The 19,617-nt window shown below is 37.6% G+C and overlaps 1 protein-coding gene across 1 annotated transcript in view; it reads left to right on the forward strand.

Annotated features, from left to right (window-relative positions):
• LOC131428749 (gustatory receptor for sugar taste 64a-like) overlaps nucleotides 1-18,548 on the forward strand; it is a 76,392-nt gene extending 57,844 nt beyond the window's left edge. The window contains exons 2-8 of the mRNA XM_058592792.1: nucleotides 16,161-16,694; nucleotides 16,764-16,851; nucleotides 17,136-17,411; nucleotides 17,508-17,671; nucleotides 17,730-18,013; nucleotides 18,075-18,327; nucleotides 18,381-18,548. Of these exons, the coding sequence (XP_058448775.1) occupies nucleotides 16,161-16,694; nucleotides 16,764-16,851; nucleotides 17,136-17,411; nucleotides 17,508-17,671; nucleotides 17,730-18,013; nucleotides 18,075-18,327; nucleotides 18,381-18,494 (1,713 nt within the window). The 3' untranslated portion in view covers nucleotides 18,495-18,548. The remainder of the gene's footprint in view (nucleotides 1-16,160; nucleotides 16,695-16,763; nucleotides 16,852-17,135; nucleotides 17,412-17,507; nucleotides 17,672-17,729; nucleotides 18,014-18,074; nucleotides 18,328-18,380) is intronic.
• The last annotated feature ends 1,069 nt before the right edge of the window (nucleotides 18,549-19,617 follow it).

Raw genomic sequence — 19,617 nt, forward strand, 5'->3', positions numbered from 1 at the left:
GCGACATATTATCGGGAAAGTATTCTGGAGGTTGCTTTGAAGCCGTGGGCCTCTGCGTGACAAAGAGCAAGCAAAATTTCTCCCCTCGCACTGACAACTTCAACGAGAGCTCTTCTCTTTTACATATTTACACCACTGTTGGATAAAGTGTGCACGCATCATGAGTGCGCGTGTTTATTTTCTTTTATCTCTAGCACTAAAACGCACAAAAGTGCTAGAGCTATCAAATTCACAGAGGTGTAAACGCCGGTGAGCGCTCTGGTATGTATGGTTTGCGTAGAAGAAGCGTGGGGCACGCAAAATCAGCAAAATAAAACAATTTATCGTTGAATTTTCGTTTTTCCTTGCTAGTTTTCCATAGCGAGGCCAGGTCTCTATCAATTCTGTATAAAATGTTCAAAAACGACGAATGTAACAATGAGAGATTCTTTGCAATCCTTCTCTCCAATTATTTAACGATAATAATAACCAAAGATATCATCTTTTAATCTGCACCGAAAAAATAACCGAAAAATGCAGGAATATTTCGCAATAATCGAAAGAATATCTCATTGTTACATTCGTCGTTTTGAACATTTTATACATAATTGAAGTTCACAGAAGTGTTCGCTCACCATCACGCGTCAGTGATCAATTGGGTGTATTTAGGCGAGAGCACGTGAGAGCGATTCATGCGAAGCGAATGTGGTTCTCTCGCACCAGCTTCTTTTAACACAAGCACCCACTCAAAGTCTGTCTAATGAATACTGAGAAGAAGTGCGCTTTCCTCACCAAACTTACTCACTAGTGTATCACTCTGTGAAATGCCATCACTACACTCTTAGAAAAAATGAAATTTACGCTTAACGTAAATTCAAGCATGCCGTAATTTCTTCGGCGATGACACAATATTACTTCTCCTAACATGTAAAAATAAACTTTGCGTCTGTATCGATGTAAGCTTCAGCTACATTAACTGTGAAGTTACTGATATGACTCATCTTTGCATGCTTTGAATTGTGAATGTAAGTGCATCTTTAAAGATGTAAATTTTTCTTAGTGTGTAGATCTAATACATGTTTAGTGCATTCTTGCATATACTTAAGTGCTGAAACGAGTGAATTTACACTCGTGTTTGAAAAGTATGGTATGTCTGAAACATGTTTACGTCATTCTTGTAAAATTCAGTCATATTACGAGTTACATTTTTATAAATTGTATCATACACTCTTAAAAAATGTTACATCTTTCTAGATGCACATAAAAGGAGCGTCGCGATACACTTACATTCACAATACAAAGCATTTAAAGATAAGTCATATCATTAACTTTAAAGTTGTTTTAGCTGGAACTCACATCGATACAGACGCAAAATTTATGTTTACATGTTAGTAGTTGTAATAATGTGTCATAATCGAAGAAATTACGGCATACTTGAATTCACGTCAAGCGTAAATTTCATTTTTTCTAAGAGTGTATGTGGATTTGCATCAACAATAAATTTTCTGTTTTTTTTTTTCGCTGTATAAAGCTTTTTTGCTGTATAAAATTGACTCGGAAAATAAAATATTTGAAAAACAAAACATTACTTTCTCATAGGAACAACCATGAAAACCGATTTCTGGATTTCAAATAACTCAATAATTGGTTTGCTGCCACAAAGAGAATACATCCTTCAGGATCAAAATTAAATGCCATAACGCGGATTCGATGTCAGAGGACTACGCTTGGAAACTATTTTCTAGCTTCCGGCTTCGTCTTGAGGTTTCTATTAAAAACGAAATACATATCGCGAAAAATTGTTTGAAAACATCAAATTAACTCGAAATTGTTGTTACTCAAAGTAACAAAAAAAATGGATTTGAAAAAATATTCCCCTAGTTTTCGCCCATTTTTTCCAACTGCACTCTTTGTTTACATACAATGTCAAATGATAATAAATAAAAGATAGATGATTTACTCAAGCATGGTGTTGGTCGTTTCAAGAACTCTATGCTTGAGGGTGTGAAAATACTGGAGTGCAAACAACTGTACTCAGTAGTTCATGAAGAGGAAAAAAAAGTTTATCGCCCATCAGACTCGTTTCGAGTGACATTTGTCAGGTCTGCGTTGCCGTCCCATGTCTATGTCGATAAAATTCGCCTCCCTGTTCGGCTTTTTGTTCCAAATGTAATGAATTGTACGAACTGCAAAAAATTCGGCCACACAGCTACTTACTGTAGTAATAAACCAAAATGTATTAAGTGTGAAGGGCCTCATAAAGATAATGATTGCAACAAGGAAATTGAAAAATGTATTTATTGTGGGAATAGTCCTCATGATGATATTTCAGTATGCACTGCATTTAAAGTGCACAAAGACAAAATTAAGCTTTCTTTAAAAGCACGGTCTAAGCGCACATATGCAGAAATGCTTAAAACGGTCATTGATGTCCCCCCTTTGGAAACCGAAAACGGGTTTTCAAATCTAGAGGAACCAGAGGACTCTGACTCTGACGAAAATAGTGAAGGTAATTCGTTTATCACTACCCAAGGGTCAGTTAAGAGAAAGAAGTCTTCCTCCAAATTACCAAAAAAGACACCTAAAATTTCATCTTCAGAAAAAGATCCCCGTGTTAAACAAAAAAAGTCAAAACCAAAGACTGTGCCTCCTGGTTTGTCAAATTCACAAACCAATCCAGGATCTAGTACAGAAAAAGATAATAATCCAGTGGGCTCCATTTCACAGCCACCAACAGGATTACTGAAGTTTTCGGAAATTGTTGAATGGATTTTCTCAGCATTCAATATATCTGAACCCTTAAAGACCCTCATAATGGCATTCCTTCCAATAGCTAGAACCTTTTTGAAGCAGTTATCAGCTCAATGGCCAATTGTCTCAGGTTTTGTATCTTTTGATGGATAATTTATCACCCGTCGCAAATGATACAATCACTGTCCTGCAGTGGAATTGTCGAAGCATCATGCCAAAACTTGATTCATTTAAAATATTATTGCATAGTCAAAAATGTGATGTATTTGCTTTATGCGAAACATGGCTTACTTCAAACATAGCTTTAAATTTTAATGATTTTAACATTATACGTCTCGATAGAGACTTTCCGTATGGTGGAGTGCTTTTGGGAATTAAGAAATGCTATTCCTTTTATAGATTAAACATCCCTTCAACTTCTAGTATAGAAGTTGTTGCTTGCCAAATAAACATTAAAGGCAAAGATATTTGCATAGCTTCGGTTTATATTCCTCCAAAAGCACAAGTTGGACAGCAACAGCTTAATGAAATGGTTGAAGCCCTTCCTGCACCACGATTGATTCTGGGGGATTTAAATTCGCACGGTATTATGTGGGGTTCCGTTTACAATGATAGCAGATCATCTTTAATACAAAACATTTGTGACAATTTTAGCATGACGGTATTAAATATGGGTAGCATGACACGGATCCCAAGACCTCCGGCACGCCCAAGTGCATTAGATCTATCTCTTTGCTCAACATCAATTCGACTAGATTGCACCTGGAAAATACTGCCTGATTTACACGGTAGCGATCATTTACCAATCATCATCTCAATTAGCAGTAGCAATTGCATTGCTACTTCCGCTAGTATTCCATATGATTTGACAAAAAATATCGACTGGATTAAATACCAAAGTAGTATCTCTAGTATTTTGAATTCAATGGAAGAGCTCCCTCCACTTGAAGAATATGACTTCCTCATTTGTTCGATTCTGGAGGCAGCAGAACAATCCCAAACTAAACGCTTTCCTGGGCCAACGACTAACAGAAGGCCTCCCAACCCCTGGTGGGACAAAGAGTGCTCAGAGGCTAAACTCGCAAAACAAAATGCTTGCAAGACGTTTCTAAAACGGGGAGGAGGAACTCCTCAGAATTTTGAAAAACTTATGGTTTTAGAAACCAAGTACAAGAGCATACTTCGAGCCAAAAAATGTAGCTATTGGAGACATTTTGTCGAAGGTTTGTCAAGAGATACCTCAATGAGCACTCTTTGGAACACGGCCAGACGAATGAGGAATCGTACCGTGGGCAATGAGAGTGATGAATACTCGAACCGATGGATATTTGACTTTGCTAGGAAAGTTTGCCCAGATTCTGTTCCTACGCAGAGCATTATATGGGAATCTCCTCCAAATAATGGTTTTATTAATAACCCATTTTCAATGATGGAATTTTCTATAGCACTCTTGTCTTGTAACAATAACGCTCCAGGGTTGGACAGAATTAAATTCAACTTGGTGAAGAATCTGCCCAACCTCGCAAAAAGACGTTTGTTGGAATTGTTCAACAAGTTTCTTGAGCAAAATATTGTTCCACCTGACTGGAGACAAGTGAAAGTTATCGCCATTCAAAAACCGGGGAAACCAGCTTCCAATCACAACTCATATAGACCCATTGCGATGTTGTCCTGCATCAGAAAATTGTTCGAAAAAATTATTCTACGACGTCTCGACACTTGGGTCGAGACGAACGGTTTGTTGTCAGATACTCAGTTTGGCTTCCGTAGAAATAAAGGGACGAATGATTGCCTTGCATTACTTTCGTCTGACATCCAAATTGCCTTCGCTCAAAAGCAACAAATGGCATCTGTATTTTTAGACATTAAAGGAGCATTTGATTCAGTTTCCATTGATGTTCTTTCAGACAAGCTTCACCAAAATGGACTCCCAGCGGTTATAAATAATTATTTGCACAACCTTTTGTCAGAGAAACACATGCATTTTTCACATGGCGATTTGGCAACACTCAGAAATAGTTACATGGGTCTCCCGCAAGGCTCATGCCTCAGTCCGCTCCTCTATAATTTTTACGTAAATGACATTGACAGCTGTCTAGTAACCCCATGTACACTAAGACAATTGGCAGATGATGGCGTGGTTTCAGTTACTGGACCCAAAGCTATTGATCTGCATAAACCATTGCAAGATACCTTAGATAACTTGTCCGATTGGGCTGTTCATCTTGGTATCGAATTCTCTGCGGAGAAAACAGAGTTAGTCGTCTTTTCAAGAAAGCATGATCCCGCGCAGCTTCAGCTCCATATGATGGGAAGAATGATCCAACAGGTTTTAACTTTTAAATACCTCGGGGTGTGGTTCGATTCCAAATGCACGTGGGGAGGACACATTAGGTTTCTGATAACAAAATGCCAACAAAGAGTAAATTTTCTTCGAACAATAACAGGATCTTGGTGGGGTGCTCATCTGGAAGATCTAATAAAATTGTATCAGACAACGATACTTTCAGTGATGGAATATGGATGCGTTTGCTTTCGTTCCGCTGCAAACTCTCATATTATCAAACTGGAGCGAATTCAGTATCGTTGTTTGCGAATTGCTTTAGGGTGCATGCATTCGACACATACAATGAGTCTTGAAGTTCTGGCGGGAGTTCTTCCATTAAAAGATCGATTTTGGGAGCTTTCATCACGCCTGCTAATAAGATGTGAGGTGCTGAATCCCATGGTAATTAATAATTTCGAACGACTAGTCGAGCTTCGATCTCAAACAAAATTCATGACAGTATATTTTAACCATATGTCACAGGAAATCAACCCTTCAAGATATATTCCTATCCGTGTCAGCCTCCTAAATGTCCCTGACTCAACTTTATTTTTCGATACATCCATGCAGCGCGAAGTGCGTGGAATCCCGGATCATCTACGTTCGACGGAAATCCCAAAAATATTTTCAAGTAAGTTCAGGCATATTGACTCTGAGAAAATGTTTTACACGGACGGATCGCGAATTGAAGAAGCGACAGGGTTTGGTATGTTCAACAATAATGTTTCGGCCTCATTTAGGCTTCAAGAACCTGCATCTGTTTATATAGCAGAGTTAGCAGCAGTTCATTATAGTTTGAGTGTAATCGTCACATTATCTCCAAACCATTATTTCCTCTTCACAGATAGTCTGAGTGCAATTGAAGCCATTCGCTCAAACATGACTGGCAAGACTGAACCGTTTTTCCTGGGCAAAATAAAACAGTGCCTGAACGACATATTGAACAATAATTATCTAATCACTATAGTCTGGGTCCCGGCTCATTGCTCCATTCCTGGCAATGAAAGAGCCGATATTTTAGCCAAACGTGGTGCTATTGAGGGTGAAATTTATGAGAGACCAATTGCTTTCAACGAATTCTATAGCTCGTCTCGCCAAAGAACACTTGCCAGCTGGCAAGCTTCTTGGGATAAAGATGATCTGGGTCGGTGGATGCACTCAATTATTCCGAAAATATCGACAAAGGCATGGTTCAGGGGACTGGATGTGAGTAGAGATTTCATTCGTGTGATGTCCAGACTCATGTCCAATCACTACACGTTAGATGCACATCTCCTTCGAATTGGGCTCTCCGAGACTAATCATTGTGCTTGTGGCGAAGGTTATCGAGATATTGATCATGTCGTTTGGACATGCGTGGAGTATCGTGATGTCAGATCTCAACTAATAAATTCTTTGCGTACCCAAGGTAGACTATCCAATATCCCAGTTCGAGACATTCTTGCTTGTCGTGACCTTTCATACATGAAACTTATTTATCATTTCATAAAGAAAACTGGAGTTTCAATTTAATAAAGGCCCCTTTCAAGACTTAGTTCTGATCCCAGCTGCGTCCATGAGTTCAACCAATAGCTAAATTAGAATAAAAATAATGTAATGATACAAACAAACTCGAAACAGTTTATGAAATTATTAACAAAATGTCTGAAAATAACAGCTTATTTTATAATTTATAGAAGTTAATCGTTTGGTTCAAATAATATTTCCGAGTAGATTTCATAATTAATGACGAGTTACCTAAGATGATATTTAAGTAATAAGAGAATATGTTTTAATAAATGCAAAACGTTGTGACTATGTTAGAATTAAATAGGATAAGAATATTATGTAAAAGTGATGCTACGGCGAAGAAAAACTTATGTAAACTGCCTTAAGAAATAAACGTATTTATGAAAAAAAATAAATAAAAGAATATAAAAACCTACAAAGCAATAACCTCGATTATCGCTTTTCATGTAGGATAATGAACTCACTCGATGCAATAAAAAGTTGTTGATAATTCTGCTATACTCCCTACCTGTTGTTATATGTCGAGTTCATTGGAAAGTGGGAACCGTAAGCATTATAGAATGTGGAACACGGATTTTCAACTGCCTGCAGATCGCTCGTATGCCACACTTGATATGAATAAAATAAGCATAGATTAAATGAATATATTCAGATATCCTAACGAATATCGTCCGTTAGGAAATTTACACAAATACACACGAACTGGCAGTGGTAATTATAGTTTTCTGTAGTTTGGATAGCAGGTCCTCGAACTATAATCAGCAGAGGGCTCATTAGAACTTTCCCTCTAAATGAAATCATTCACTGTGAGTGGAAATTAGTTAATGGTATGATACTTGTGCGTCATGATTGTACAACTGATCATTTTACATCTAAGTACGTTCTTGTTTAAATCGCATTGAAATCGAAGCAATGCACTACCCGTTTTGGCGTAATCCTTACGTTCTGTGGAGGAAAAGTTCTTTGTTAACTGTTCAAAAGGTTTCGGAAATTATACTTCCAAATGATGATAATCTTGTACAAGAAAACCATTTCCATGCTGCAATTGCACCTGGTTTGTTTGTTCGAGTGATATTTTTGTAAATAGTAATTTGGAACCTTTCTTCTCCAGTGATTCGACTAGCCCAATTTTTCGGTGTGTTTCCGGTATGGAACGTGAGCGAAAGTTTTCCAAACAAACTCGCCCTTAAATGCAACACTCTAACATGCTTCATCAGTTCGATAGCAATTTTCGGTGGGTTTACGATGGCACTGATGAGTGTTAAGCGCCTAGGAAACCATGGCATAAATGTGATCAACGTGGCAGAGCCCAGCTTCTTCGCCATAACCGCCACCAGCACTGTGTTGTTTTGGCGCGTAGCCATACGGTGGAGATCACTGATGATTTGTTGGTCAAAAGCTGATCGAAATCTGATGTTGAATCCTAACGAAAATATATTGTTGACACGAAGGATTAGATTCGTAGCAAAGGTTGTATTGTTACTGGCGTTAGGTAATTATTTTTTCTCGTGAATAGAACTGACTTATATATTTTTTTTAATTTCATTTTTCTCAGTTGAACATGTACTTTCCCTATGCAATAGCTTCAGTAACATCCACAGCAAAGCAATCGTATGTAATTTCACCATAACGGATCATTTTAAATACTACAGTTCAAAAATATTCAGCACAGTATTTCATACTATCCCGTATAACGCACCAGTAGCTATTTATTACGAGGTAATACTGCCGCTGAAGACAGTCCACCAGCACCTGGCTCAGCAGTAGAGATTGTCGGGTGAGCAATTTCCTAAACCCGAACCCAACCCAACCCGTACCCGATTGAAAATGAAATATTTTTAACCATACCCGACCCGATCCCGAGAATAATGTTTCTTGCAAACCCGACCCGTACCCGATAAAAAAATAAATAAATCTTTTCCAGTACCTGACTGGAACCCGAAAAATTTTGGGTATTCTGATTCGAATACCATAAACCCGAACACGGCGAACATTTTTTTCTGAAACCCGATCCGTACCCGTCCCCGAAACCCGACCGTCTCTACTCAGCAACAGAGGAGCCTGGTCATCGGTGTTCGCGACAATAATGAATTTGTTCAAAATATGTGTTAAAATCTCATAAGAAAATTGTGAATAGAAGAACGAAAACCTGATTTAATCCACTTATTGGTGTAACGATGCCATCATAACATCTTAAATATTAGCGAAACTTGAAATTCCGATGTACCTTATGATAAAAAAAAGAACCGGAATTTTCATTTTAAAATTCCCGCGCTTGTCCAATCGGTAAACTTTTATTCTCTCAACGTTGGCAATACTTTTATACACATTCTGTTCTGTCAAAGTCTATACTTTCGTGTGGCGATTTTTATAATGGATGAAAATTTAAAACAACGTGCGTGCATCAAATTTTGTGTTGCAAATGGAGTTAAGTGTTCCGAAACGTTTAAAATGTCAGAAAATGCCTTTGGTGAATCGTGTCTAGGAAAAACACAGGCATACGAGTGGTATAAACGCTTCAAAGGTGGTCGTACAAGCTTGGATCATAATGAGATCACTGGCCGCCCAACAACATCTGTTACTGAAGAAAACATTGAATAGGCGTTCTAAATTTTCATCCATTATAAAAATCGCTACACGAAAATTTTTCAACTTCTTTGTATAGAAACCAAACAAAAACTAATCGTACAATATGCGTCAAAATTTGACAGAATGTGTATAAAAGTGTTGCCAACGTTGAGAGAATAAAAGTTTACCGATTGGACAAGCGCGGGAATTTTAAAATGAAAATTCCGGTTCTTTTTTGATCATAAGGCATGTTCATTTTTTCAAATTCATTTCAATTCATTGACATTCTTTTACTATTTCGGTCGCACTTATCATAAAACAGCTAAAAAAATTTTTGACCTTTCATTTGAATATAAGTTTGTGAAAATCGACTCATCCATCGCTGAAAAAGTGAACCGGAACCGAAAATCGGATCGGGGTGAAATTGAATAGCAGGCTATGGGGCTATGAGGCCTTCATTTGAATCTAAGTTTGTGAAAATCGGATTAGCCATCTCCGAGAAAAATGAGTGCATATTTTTTATACATGCATACACACACGCACAGAAACATTTTCTCAGTTCGTCGAAATGAGATTTGACACTTATAAGATTACTCCAAAATTGTAAGCTTTCAAATAAGCCTAAGTTTATCGAGATTCGTTTGAAAATTCAGCCAATGAAAAATGTGCGATTAATCGGTTACGTCACTTATACTATCAAGAACCAGAATGACCACCATTTGATTTTCGAACTTCATCCACAATTCATTAGTAACTGTGAATAATTGTTAAAAACTTGACTGAGATACGTATGCTATTTTGCGGTACTGATCTCGAAAAAAAATTCGCGCTGCTATTATTTCGAACAGCACTGTAATGCCCATACTTGCATATCAGACCCATATGGAAAATCGGCATGTCGAGAAAAAGACGATCAAAATTTTATTTCTGAATTTTCGAATTATTGTGCTACTTAATGCTAAATCATGGTATTATTAAATGAAATATTGGCAATAGACCTTGGCTATTCCAATATTGCAACAAATGCAATTATTGAAATTTGCACTGAATGGGACTAACATGCGGGTACTTTGCATGTGGGACAGACATGAGTTGATATTTTTTCACATTTTACTGAACAAACCCTCAACTTTTATTGCAATTTCTGAGAGTATATTGAGGATAGATTTCATTCCTCAAGCTAACTCAAAATTTGTGAAAAACGATATGGGACTGATATGCGAGTATGGGTGGCGGAAATGGACATTTAACGAATTAGAAAGCAACTTCCAGTTCTTACTCCGGCGCATGTTTTTTTTTCCAAAAAATGATTCCGTAATTTTTCATTCGTTCGATTATTGCATCTGTCAATCGATCCTCGACTTGTTGAAATCGGCTCAGTCATTTCTAAGAAAATTGAGCGGTAAAAACAACAATGCGTTTTGTCAGTTACGTCACTTATCCAATTGTATCCCGGAACCGGAAGTGACAGTCAATTGATCTTCGAACTTGATCAATAGTTCAATAGTAGCTTTCAAACGAGCACAAGTTTGTTGAAATCGGTTAAGCTATCTCCGAGGAAATTGCAAATTATTTAAAAGATATTTTTATTCAGGCCTATTTGCGTACAAGAATTACGTGGCCGATTGAACCGATTTTTTAAATAATTTTTTTTTGTATTGGATCTCGTTGTTACTTTTTTCTAGGGGGAGAGGGGCTTCCATTTCCCTCCTGCAAGGATTGAGGGGCACTTTGTTCGTGGCTCGTCTCGTCATCCATTGCCGCATCGTTAGTATTGTTGTTGATTTCCGTCTTCTTTTTGTTTTCCTTATTGTTCGCAGTCATGAGTTCGTTGCTAGTTGCTGTAGATGCGCCTTGTTGTACATTGGATGAAGTTGCTGGTTATTTGGAGGGTAAGTTGTTAACTGCAGCTGACGTACTTTGTTATATAGAGGATACTGATGGATTTGTTGAAGGGAATGCTTCATTGTTGTTGGTAGCTGTCACAGGTGTACCTGGGTTGCTTGGGGTTGGTGTGAAGGATGCACCGTTGTCCTTTGGTGTAGTTGTCTCCTTGTCCAATTTCTCACATGGCTTACCGTAGTGAACAGCTTTTTGGCAATATTGACATGTGGTCATCTGATTTTCATAGGGAACAAGTGATTTGCACGGGATTCTTGTATCCTGGCCGAAAGTCACATAAGAAGGTGTATGCCTCTTCAAGCGCATGCGTCGTAACAAACGTACGCCATTTAGAATACCGGGGGAAAAGTTCTTCCTTTTTTCTTTTTCGATAGAGAGAATCTCTCCATATTAGGACATAGTTATGCGAATATATGGATCGATGACGCTTGAGGGAAGATCATGCACACGCACTTCTATAGCACTATCTTTCATATATACTGGAATGTTGTACCTAATGTTTTCGTGCTCCACATAGTGCACATTGTTATTGTCTTTTGCAAATTGAATTGCATCAAACTCTTTATAAAACTGGATGTATACAACATTATTTGTCTTATTGCATTGAAGTTATTGCACACGTTTAATGTCAAGGTGCATTTGCTCCTTAATCAAACCTTCAAGTTCTCGTATCGAAGGTCGAATTTTGCACTGCCTGAAGTCACCAATAATTGTATTCTTTCGTATCGGCGGTAGCTTTTGTTCGTTTGGTTCACTCATTTCGAGATCGTTCTATTGTTCACTACACAATACTGCACTTGGTTTCTTCCGTCCCGAACGTAAGCGGTATTGTTTTATCGACTAACTCGGATGAAATGTGAAAGCGAATTGAAATTGCAAATAAATCACACGTTATTACATAAAAACAACGTATTGAGTAGATTACATCAGCTTGACTGAATACTGTTTACGATTCTAATAGATATTTATGCATATTTTCGTGTAATATTAGATATTAGGTGTCGTTCTAAAGGTTGTAATATTATACGCAAAGATGCGTAATTTCATATCAGAATCATATACAGTATTCAGTTAAGGTGATGCACTGTACCCAACACGTTGTTTCGATGTAATCACGTGTGATTTATTTGCAATATTTCTTGAAAACAGAAAATTATTCTTTTAGGTACCTCGTGGGTATCGGTTTGTGCTAAAGTGCACATGACTGTTTTGATTATTTTACGTTTAGCATTCAGATTATCAGTGCTTTAGCAGATTATGTTGGGTTGCTAACGCCACATCGCGGATCAACATAATCCGCTAAGCAGACGAAAAGTCATTATTATTCACAACGTACTTTTGTACCCCGAAGTGCAATGTCGTCTCAGGCGGAAACGAATTTCCGACTTTATGGAGAAAATTATTGCATTTGATGTTTAGTACGTCTAAATTTTTTTCACATCAATTGATCATCACATCGAGACTGCTACAATTTTGTTGCTGTGTGGTTACAGCACAGTGATATTATTTGGCTCAGATGGAAAGCATCAGTTTGTCAGACATTTAATTTTTACTGCAATTCTCAATGAAAACGGTTAAGCACGATTATACTAAAATCTCTTCCAGCGGAGTAGCACACATTACTGAAAACTCAGACATCACGGATGCAATTAATTACGTGGAAATACTACTCTGATTCTGTATCATCTTTCTTACACACCTTCATCCACTCTTTCTTCAAATCCTTGTCGTTTTGGAAAATCTTCTCTTGACCCCATTCGGTAAAAAAAACAACATCGTTGGATGTGGCTCGACCGGTTACTCGTAATGGAATGATGCCAGACGGAGTATCACCATTATGGAGGAAGGACAACAGGCACTTCTGGAGGGATTCTCATTTATAAGTTTGTCCGGATAAAAACGGCGAGCAAACGTGGTTATAACCGACATATAGATCTACTTGGTGTTCGAAAAGATAGGAGAAGAACGATGAAGAGCGGAGAAGAGGAGATACAACAGGATTAGTTACAACGAGCGAATTTATTGGTTTTCAATGGAGATGGTGGAGAGAACGAAAGAGTGGTCGAGCGGAAAGAATTAACATTAGTATTATAACTGCAAAAATAAAGCATCATGGAAGAATCGTTGTATCGCATTACGAGAGAGATGAAAATCAAATTCCTGTGAGCAACTATTGAATAAACGGCACATACTGGAAAAGGGTTCATTATATCCGTAATTGGTTCTAGCATGGGGAATTCGTATAAATGGATGAGAACGAAGACTTCGACGATGAATGTCAAAATTGATCAATTGTAGGAGATCAGGACTGTCAACACGTGATTGAATTAGATCAGCAATAAAGACATCCTTGCAAACGTTCCTACGTACAGACAGCGGATCTAGCTCAATAAGCCGACAGCGATCTTTGTAACTAGGAAGGTTGAATGGGTCCCTCCATGGTAGATTGCGGAGTACAAATCTAACGAATTCGCGTTGAACACTTTCGACACGATCAATGTCGATTTGATAATGAGGCGACCAAACGATAGCTGTGTATTCTAATGTTGTTCGAACTAACGCACAATAAAGAGTCTTCAGGCAGTGTATATTGATAAAGTTCTTAGTGATCCGAAATATGAAGCCTACGAGTTTAGAAGCTTTCGAAATTACATAATCGACATGATTTTTGAAATCCAATTTGTGATCGAGAATAACACCTAAGTCCTTAACCGAGGATTCACGTTTGAGGACATTTTGCAAGAGATGATAGTCATATGTAATTATTGAGCGTTTTCGGGAAAAAGATATAATGGAGCATTAGGAAGCGTTTAGTACCATCCTGTTATTGTGGCACCATTTGGCGAATGTGTCAAGCTGAGCTTGCAGAAAACGTGCATCTTCTAGTTCCTTTATAGGATGATATAGTTTTAAGTCGTCAGCAAATGATAGTTTGAAACATTTCACGGAGAAGTTGAGATCATTGAGATAGAGTAAAAATAGAAACGGTCCTAAGTGGCTTCCTTGAGGTACTCCAGAACTAACAGTAAAAGGAACTGTTGGGAAGTTTCCTATTTTCACCGACATCTCGCGACCAGTAAGATATGAACGCATCCAATCCAGTAAAGCGCCACTAAAGCCCAGTCTGTCGAGTTTAGCAATTGTTATTTGATGATTTTTTTATCGAATGCCGCTGAAAAATCTGTGTAGATAGCATCAACCTATAGATGCGATTGTAGAGATCGGATGATAAAAGATGTGTAGGTTACAAGGTTTGTAGATGTTGACCTCTTAGGCATGAAACCGTGTTGAGTTTCAGATATGTAGTCCTTGCACTTGTGAGTTATGAAATCGAGAATAATTATTTCAAATAACTTGGACACAGCACATAGTGAAGCTATTCCACGATAGTTAGTAATATCAGATTTGTTACCTTTCTTAAAACCGGAAAAATATATGATTTCTTCCAGGGGTCTGGGAAAGTCCCCGCATTAAGGGAATCGTTGAACAATATAGTCAGTGGTGTTAAGAGTGAATTCAAGCAGTTTTTAGGACTATCGAAGGAATGGCATCGGGTCCTGCGTTAGTAGAGCCCTTTTAACCGAAACGAACAGGACCCTTAGTTTTATTTTCTAATTTTCATACCCAATTGTGTGCAGTCTTGGCATTACATTATTCTTTTGTAGAATTTGACCATTCTGATTCAACAGACACTACATGGTTACCCAAGTAACCATAACGCATTATATACCTACATTAATTCCACCTTATATAAATTCAATGCGACTCTCTATATATGCCATAAAACAATCAAACCTTTTACATAAACTGCGAATGCACGCAAGACAGATAAAAGACCACTAAGCCGAATATCTGCTTTGAATTTGTTTATGTAATGTATGTAGGACTTGTAAATTAAGATGTTATCAAACATCAGAAATTCATTGAAAAACTTGAAAGTGAATGTCGGTAATCGATTTTACTTTTGTATTGCCAACAACTATTATATTTGTTAACAAAGTTAAATTTAGACTAGCTTAAAGTTGTAGAAGTTTTCTACTTTTTTCAACCCTAATGCATTGATTTAATGTAGCCATTCAATTTCTATGCGCTGATTGCAATAAAATATAGCATTAAATGCCAATATATAGCATGACCAAAAGCTGTTGCAAGATAATGCTTCATTATATTTTGAATGCAAATTTAATGCACGCTGCTTTAAACCATGTTGAATTAATGTGCTTCTACATTAACGATGTTATACTAGAGTTGTAAATGTGCAATGATATAATGCATATGGTTACTTGGGTAGTGCTACCTACTATCCTCCTGTTGACGGTAGGAATTCTTCCAGGACAGAACTCGAGCATACGACAACTGGTTTGTAAGACTATGAATTGAACTGCCAACTCGGGATGGCACTTGTTATTTGATCTATAAAACAAGTAATATATACAATTCTGATCTGAATGACATCAGCCTTGTCGTTTGAGGAACCCGAATTTTTAATCAAATTTACGCACATTTATCGAAATGTCTCGCAACAGGGAACATATGATTTTTGCCTTTCTCTATAGAAATGTAATAGAATTACTGGAGAAACCAACTTTTGATCGGAGCTTCGGAGACCCCTAGTGTTATATACACTTCGACTCAACTCGACGAGATCGAAAAATGTCTGTGTGTGTACACATTTTTAAAGATTTCACGCACACTTTTCGCTGAGCGCTCGTTTGAAAGCTACTATTGGGTTGTGAATCAAGTTCGAAGATCAAACATAAAGAAAATTTGATCAGAAAGTAACAAATGACCAAATTCGAATGTATTATTGCTGATACTGTTAATTTCGAGAATGTTATCGAATATGCCACGAATGTTGAGTTATGCTTCGAACTTACCGAAACAATCTGAACGAATTTGTGTGTATCAGGAATTATACTAACGAAAAAAATGTTTTAATGAGACTGTTTGAAGGAAAAGAGAAAGACATTATTACACCACTAGGTGGATTAAGAAGAGGTTTTTTTCCTAATTAGTAATATTGAGAAAAGCTGAGCCTTTAAAAAGCTCTTCTATTTTACGTCAGCTGTTAGGAAGACACATTAGAATTCTTGTATATCTAATTAACATATATTATTTATTACAGTATGTTGTCTTGTCAATGACTTTCGTGTGGAACTTCGTGGACCTCTTCGTCGTTCTGGTGAGCATGGGCCTATCGACTAAATTTAGTCAGCTCTATCGTTACATCTCGGACAGCATCCGGCACCGGGCACCCACATCGGAGCATTGTTGGGAATACATTCGTATCACATACGTGTCTCTATGTGAGGTGGTTGAAACCACGAATCAGTCGATCGGTCAGCTAGTATTTGTGTCGTACGCCACCAACATATATTTTATTTGCCTTCAGATTATGTATGCTACCCAAAGGCAACCGTTCATGATCAATAAAATTTATTTCATCTATTCCTTCCTGTTTCTGATTTTTCGAGCTTCTCTCATGTTCTGGCACAGCACACAGGTGCAATATTGGAGCCAACAGCCGTGTTTGTTGATTCTGCAACTTCCCAACGAGGAGTATTGCGAGGAAGCACAGCGAATGCAAATATATTCCAAACGGGGAGCCAATCTGACCGGAATAGGATTGTTTGTAGTGTCAAGAGATATTCTTTTAACGGTGATTGCCTACATTTGTTCTGTTGCATATCTGTCAATTGATGATTAATGGTAACCTGTTCATACATAGATTGCGGGCACGACTGTGACCTACGAGCTGGTTCTACTCACCTATTGGAACCGTTCTCAAGATGCGTTTACCAACAAGACCATCACATGTGAACCATTGCACCTGCTCTAATGCACCGATGTTATCGACGCAGGAATCTCATTTTCGCATGGATAATACAGTATAATATAAAAGAAATTCCCCGACATTTTTCCCTGTATAATTGAAAGAAATCCTTTCCGAAGATGCAGCGCGGCTCGTTCAACGACACAATGCGATTCGTATTTCTGTACTTCCAATTCATGGGAACATTCCCGATCAGTGGAGTGCTTCAGAAAGATCCCATTGATCTACGATTTAAATGGAATTCGTTCAGATTTTTCTTTTCCTTAGTGATTGTCATACTTGGTCTGATAATGTGTTACATCGAGTACGAACGATTAGAACGAATCGGTGTAAATGCCAAAAATATCATCGGCATTATATTTTACCTGGACACTGTTATTATCACAATACTGATGATAAATTTCTCCAGAAAATGGCACTCGGTGGCTACTCAGTGGCAATACGTTGAAAGTGTTTTCCGTTGCTATGCTGATCATCGAAAGCAGTCGAACCTGAAATCGATGATACGCAATGTTTCGTCGGTATTAATCGGATGCGGAATCTGTAAGTTTTACTCTTAATACTAACACTTTTGCAACACATAAAAAAGTATTTCAAACAAGTAAATCTCGATTCTATTTTTTCAATTCAATTTTTCAGTAGAACATTTTATCTCTAAACTGTCGTTAGTATATCTTCAGTATCAAGAGGCTAACTTTTGTCATTGGGACGTGCACGATTTTCCCCGCTATTTTGCATCCAGAAACTATTCGTTCATCTTCAAGTATATTCCTTATAACATTCTAGTTCTAGTGTTTATGGAGGTAAAATGACTCTGTTTAATATACCTAAACAAGCAATATTACAAACTATGAATTACAGTATGCGAACGCTGCACTTACTATGGCCTGGACCTGCCAAGACCTAATGATAATTCTAATAAGCCAGGGTTTGGCGCATTACTTTCAAATAATTTATGACCAAGTGCGACTTTTCAACAATGGTATCATGATAACCAGTGAGCAATTCTGGATCGACATACGCTACCAATATAAACTGGTGTGCAGTCTCGTAGATGCTGCTAATGATTTACTAGCACCGCTCATAATTACATCCTGCGGAACTAACTTATATTTGATTTGTTTTCAGCTACTATACATAACCGAGTATAACCCTTCGTCGATTGGGCAATGCCGTTTTCTAGCAAAACTCATATTTTTATTGCAGAAAATCAGAAGATACAATTACGCTGATCAACCACTGGTACGCTCTGGTGTACCTGGTTCTAAAGATGACACTAGTTTTATATAGTGCTGCGATGATCAATGAAACCTCCCGCGCTCCATTGAATATCTGTACCAAAGTTCCGAATGCAGGTTGGTGTCTGGAACTGGACAGATTCATAAATCAGTTGCGTACCGAGCAGGTGGCCTTATCCGGAATGGGATTTTTTTATCTCACCAAGAGAACCATGCTTGGGGTAATAATTTGCACTCGGATCATTATTAACTGAATGACGTTAGTTATCCGTAGATGGCGGGAACTGTGGTGACCTACGAACTGGTAATGCTAAAATTTGCTGAAGATACAGAAGGTATTGGGGATGTTGCTCCTTGTTCAAAATTAGCATTTTCAAAAGATATGTAACAACCATAATACGACACTACAGATTAAGCATTATGCTTGATACTTGAGAGTAAAGTTGAGGAGTCATAATAAACAATATTCAGAAAAACGAAACCTGTCTTGAAATAGATCGTCGAAAGTTTGCATAACAAGTTCCTATCTCATGCCTCCCCGTGTGTCAATAGAACGGCATCGTTTGAATGCTATCATAAATCAAATAAACATAGATTTCCCAGTGTAATAGTAATGTAGTTGAGCAACCTGTGACACCAAAAGCACCGTCTGGTGGAGAATGGGTGCGTAAATGCTCCTAAAATGCATGCAAAAAGTTGCCTGCGCATTTAACACAACCACAGTAGCTAATGGAAAAAAGTACACCCGTTTATCACTAGAGGTGCTGTTAGTGTCACCGTATAGTGAGAAATCTATGTTTATTTGATTTATGATGCTATCCACCGTTATTCTAAATAACGGCGTATTGATTTTTCGATCGAATCCTAGTTTGACCTTTGACTTTGCTAGCGTTATTGGAAATACAAATGACATACGATCGAAAAATCAATACGTCGTTATTCAAAATAAGGATGATAGCCTTCTGCGTTAGTATTGGAATGAGAGGGCGAGGAGGGTGATTCTGTATAAGAATGGATAGAACTGAATCGTGGAAGTCTCTTGTTGTGCTTAACCCAACAAAATAATTTTTTCTACAAGCTATCAGAAATATGTATCATAATCAGGAATTTGTGATTAAATTTTCAACAGTGTAAGGTAACCATAAATAATACAAAAACAAAGTTTTCTAATACTTTTGGAAATAATGAAACAGCTCATCACGCTTACTTGCCTGTTTTGTTTAGTGCTTGAACTGAGAACCGGTTCTTGTTAGAACCATTAATATATTCCCAAAGAAATGTTTTCCTACTATGTAACTATATCAGTTCCAGTTCCAGTATCGAGAATTCAGTTCAGTATTGAATCAATTGCGGGATGTTCGCAGAACCAGTTTCCCTTCAAAGAAGATCGATTGCGTCATCCTGCTGCTGGTCGTTTGCATTGGAATAAAATACAACGAAAAGTAAACAACAATGGGGAATATTATGCAAAATCAATTCTTCTAATGTCTCCAAATGTAATCTAAATAATT

This window comes from Malaya genurostris, chromosome 2 (genome assembly GCF_030247185.1).
Source record: "Malaya genurostris strain Urasoe2022 chromosome 2, Malgen_1.1, whole genome shotgun sequence".
Lineage (NCBI taxonomy): Eukaryota > Metazoa > Arthropoda > Insecta > Diptera > Culicidae > Malaya > Malaya genurostris.